A 4,680-nucleotide genomic window follows, 5' to 3' on the forward strand; every position below is an offset into this window, starting at 1 on the left:
CTCTCTCTCTCTCTCTCTCTGTCTCTCTCTGTCTCTTTCTCCCTCTCTCCTTTTCTTTCTCTCTCCTCTCTCCAGGGGCCAACTCAAGCCTGGCAGTGAGGGGTGGACCACTGCTCTGGGAGGCCCACCTGGGCCTAGCTTTTCTTCGAGACCTGGACTACCGAGCAGGATCGCTGGTGTGCACCCAACCTGGCTACTATTACATCTACTCGAAGGTGCAGCTTGGCGGTATTGGATGCCCAGGAGGGTCAGTGACTGGTGGACATGTTACCCATGGACTCTACAAGCGCACAGCCCGATACCCCGAGGAGCTGGAGCTGCTGGTCAGCCGTCGGTCCTCCTGTGGCTGGGCAGGGGCCTCGGCCAAGGTCTGGTGGGACAGCAGTTTCCTGGGTGGCGTGGTCCACCTTGAGGCTGGTGAGGAAGTCTTCGTCCGAGTGCCAGAACAGAGGCTGGTCAGGGTCAAGGATGGGACCCGCTCCTATTTTGGGGCCTTCATGGTTTAAACTGCCTCAGTTTTTTCATCTACAAAGCAAGGGATTTGGATTAGATAATCTCTATGCTTTCTTCCAACTCTCAATCCAATGGTCCTGTGATCCTAGCTGTGTGACCTTGGGCAAGTCACTGCCTCTCTGGGCCTCAGTTTCTTCCATCTGTAAGATAGAAGGATTATACTACATGATCTCTAAGGTTCCTTCCCAGCTCTCAATTTTGTGAACTATGTCTGATGGCCTGGCCCAGGCAAGTACTTTGGAGGACACAGGGAGTGCTTCTAAGACTAGACAGAGTTGGTAGATGGAAGTCAGAGCAGATGGTGAGACAAAGGACTGGTCTGTCCATTCAGGGCACCAGCAATGGCCTCAGGGTTAGCTAAGGAACCTGGAACTGATGCTGAATTTCCTGACATTCAGGATAGGGTTTGGGGGACTCTTGGGGTATTTATCATGGGGTTAGGGGGAAACAGGTGAGGGGACCTTGTCCAAAGCTTGACTCACCTACTGTAATCTCCACAAACACAGAATGACACACATACAGTTTTATATAGGTAGATATATACATACATATGTGTTTGCATATATATATATGTGTGTGTGTGTGTACACACACACAGACTCACATCAGAGACATCAGAGACATGACACAAAAATACACACAAGGAAATGGTCCTACAATGACATGCACATTCTTACACAGCTCTGACCCAAAGTCACATACATCTTATAGTTGTACATGGATAAAGCTTTACAAAAGTCACAGTCACACCTCTCTTACACAATCACACAGTCACACATGAATATACCCCCAGTCACACAATTCTGTCTCTGTGTCTCTCTTCCTCTTTTTCTTCTCTGTCTGTCTCTGTCTCTGTCTGTCTCTCTGTCTCTGTCTCTGTCTCTTTCTCTCTCTCTCTGTCTCTCACACACACACACACACACACACACACACACACACACACACCCTGCAGCAGCAGTGGGGTCTGGGTAGAGAGTGAAAATCTCAAGCCCACAGCCCCCACCTTGATCCTGGATCTGTCAACTCTGAAATAAAAAGCAAAATGCTTATCTGGGCATGGGCTCCTATCTTTGGTTTGTTTGAGGGAATGCGGGAAACCAGCTGGAAGAGGGTAGATAGATACCGGGGGTCTTAGTGGGGGGTGATTGGGGTTGAAGAGGAGTCAGATTAGAACCTCCATTGTTGAAGTGACCCTTGGGAGGGAGAAGGAGGGTTAAATGAGATGAGATTAGCTTTTCCCGGGAAACAAGAGGTGTCTCTGTCCCACATTGGCAGTTGGAAGGACTGAGAACAGAAGGACCTAGACAAGGCCTTTGTTCTCTGATGCATCTTGACATAGAGACAGAAAAACAGGATGACCTGGTCCAGGGAAATGTGGGTGGAGATAGAGGATACCCCCCTTTTACAGATGAGAACGTTGAGACCAAAAGAGAGAAAAGGACTTTCTCAAAGTCACAAAACAAGGCAGTCAGAGAACTGGGGCTTCTCTGGTTTCCCCTGAGGTGAGGGTGCCCACCCCAGTTTTCGGGGCATTCCCCTGTGGTATGCGAAGGCCTCATTCCTCCCCAAACCATATCCTTACCCGAGAAGTCCCTTGTCAGCGGAGGTGGGGAAGTGGAGCGCAGGGCACGTGGAACTCTCTTACGAGCAGCTAGGTGGAAGATCCTTGAGGGTGTTCCACCGCCAGGGCCCAGCACAGTGCCTGGCACACAGGAGGCACTCCGTAAATGCTTCCTAGACAGGCACTGAACCAGAACTGCAGAGAAATAAAATGTGAAATGTCCAAATAATCATTTATTATGGACATAGGGCTGCAGGGATCTCTTCTTAGCTCAGGCAAGGGCTTTGAACCCTAGAAGGGAGTTTAATGATCCTAGGACAAATTAAATGAATCAGTGATTCTACAATAGCAATACTTTATCTGGCAGTCTGAACTTGAACTAGTTTCACCTTTTCCCTAGGCTTCAGTCTTCCCATGGACAAAATGAAGGGTTTTAATGAGATCATTCTGTGTTTTAAGGCCCCTCCCATTCTGTGCTCCCCATCTAATTCAATTTCACAAAGGCTTCAAGAGTACTTAGTCCCTAGGTTGGGTTTAGGGGATCCAAAGACAGAAATTTAAACAATTCCTGCCCCCTGCCTCCCCGGCCTTTGGTTTACAGATGTCAGATAAGCAAAGATGGGGTAATTTGAGGTGGGAAAGGGAACCCCAGGCCTTGGGGCCATCAGGGAAGGAAAGTTGGCCTGCCTGAGCTGAGCCTTGAAGAAAGACCAAGATCACTAGACATGAAGGGGAGGAAGGAAGTTGTTCCAGGTGGGAAGATGGCTCCATCACGCGGAGGCAGAAGGTGGAAGGTAAAGACTGGGGAACAAGGGGTAATCCAGTTTGGCTAGATAGGACAGTGAAAAGTAACGAATGTAAACTGGCTGAAAAGGTAGGTTGGAGTCCCTTCCGGATAAGAAGCTCTGTTTCAAGTTCAGTGTCCTATTATATCATTTGAACCTCCACTCGGGAGGGAGAGTGGGCAAGCATTACTCTACCCATTTTACAGATGGAGAAAGTGAGATGTGGAAGGGGAAATGACTTTCTGAAGCTATAGTGAGTCAGCATCTGAGTCAAGGCTAAAACCCAAGTTCCCAGACTCCCCAGCCCCATATTCTTTCCGATGGAGGAGAGGTATGTGGGAAGTGCAGAATGACTCTAGACTCCTGGGTCCTGGCCCCCCGCTTTTATTTCCTTCTCCTCTGCCTCCTCCCTCCCCCATCTCCCCATTTCTGTGGTGGGGAGGATGGTCTGTCTATTTATAAAGCCTCAGCCACCAAGTAGGAACGTGTGCAGGAAACTTCCGCTGATGCTACTGGGAGGAGACCGCCTGGCCGCGGACTTGTTCCCCAGCCCCAGACTACTGAGTTGTTTGAAAAAGGGGAAAAAAAGCCTCTTTGGGGCGGCTGGGGGAGGAGGCTACCCCCACCCTGGGGCTGGGAGGTCATAGAATGGGCATGAGCCCTAGAGTCTCAGACCTCCCCCCAACTGTTCCTATGCCCTGCTGAAGGAGGGGGCCACACAGAGGAAGTGGGTGGTGTGGCAAGACCCTGGACCAGAGGAGGGCTTGAAGGGAGTTATCTGAGGACACCGTCCCCTGCCATTGTCTTCACACTTCAATCTTTACCAATGACCTAGTTTGGGGTTTTGTTTTGTTTTTTTCAAATTTCTCAGAAGTTTATCTCCCCATTTCCGGTATTTGTCAACTCCACTACTGACCCCCCCTCCCCACTATTCATGGGGAGGGAAAGACCTCACCTGCCATCTGTCTCCTAGTACCTTCTAGTTAGCCACTTCCCAGGATTCAGAATCTCAGATGAGCTGAGCTAGAAGGCAACCCCTGAATTCTGGCCTCCCTAGGCCCTCCAGAATGAGTCTCTCCTCTGACAACCCACACCTACTGGCCCTTGCATAGGCAAAGGAGATAGCTATCCTGAGATTCCCCCAGAAAGATTCAAGGTCTGCTCCTGAGGCCTGACACTTATTTTCCTTAATGTGGGCTCTGATGTATAGGAGAAGAACCAGGGTTAAGGGGCTAGACAGGCTGGGAAGAGAGAGCAGCTCATAACCAAAAAGTCCTCAGTACTTCTAGTGTTCTGTATACAATCTCTCCCTCAATAAGCAAAGACCTTCCCACCTTCCCATTGGTTCACCCCTATCTCCTTCCTTGAGGCCAGCACCAATAAGGAAAGGAGGACCTCTTAGAACTTGGGGACAAAGTCTCAGTCCCCCCCGCCCCAGCTCCAGACCTGTGCTATAGTCTAGAAGGCCCCACCTGTATCCACTTTCACCAGCTGAGCCAGGATATAAGAGGCTTAAACTCTGGTCCTGCCTATCTAGGCCTTTCTCCTCCAGGCCAACTCAGTGAGTGTGGGGTAGAGCCCTTGTCTTTTGCGAGTTGGAGTGAGGGAAGGTTGGGGGTACTGGAGGGTAGAAAACCCCAGACACCCCAGCTCCCAAGACCTGTTTCCAAACTTACCTTGGTTGGCTCTAAGAAGTTCATTTGGGAGCCGGAAATTCATATTCTTTCCACCCCACCCCAATTCCCTCATAACTTGGTATTAATACCTGTAATCAGATCAATACTAATTGTGAGAGGCATATACAGACTGTCAGAGCTGGAA

The 4,680-nt window shown here is 49.8% G+C and overlaps 1 protein-coding gene across 1 annotated transcript in view; it reads left to right on the forward strand.

Annotated features, from left to right (window-relative positions):
- The window catches only part of TNFSF14 (TNF superfamily member 14), a 3,203-nt gene extending 2,620 nt beyond the window's left edge, over positions 1–583 (forward strand). Inside the window, exon 4 of the mRNA XM_027851124.1 lies at positions 76–583. Coding sequence (XP_027706925.1) covers positions 76–506 — 431 coding nt within the window. The 3' untranslated portion in view covers positions 507–583. The remainder of the gene's footprint in view (positions 1–75) is intronic.
- Positions 584–4,680: the final 4,097 nt, after the last annotated feature.

This window comes from Vombatus ursinus, unplaced genomic scaffold (genome assembly GCF_900497805.2).
Source record: "Vombatus ursinus unplaced genomic scaffold, bare-nosed wombat genome assembly UNPS02009173.1, whole genome shotgun sequence".
NCBI classification, from domain to species: Eukaryota; Metazoa; Chordata; class Mammalia; order Diprotodontia; family Vombatidae; genus Vombatus; species Vombatus ursinus.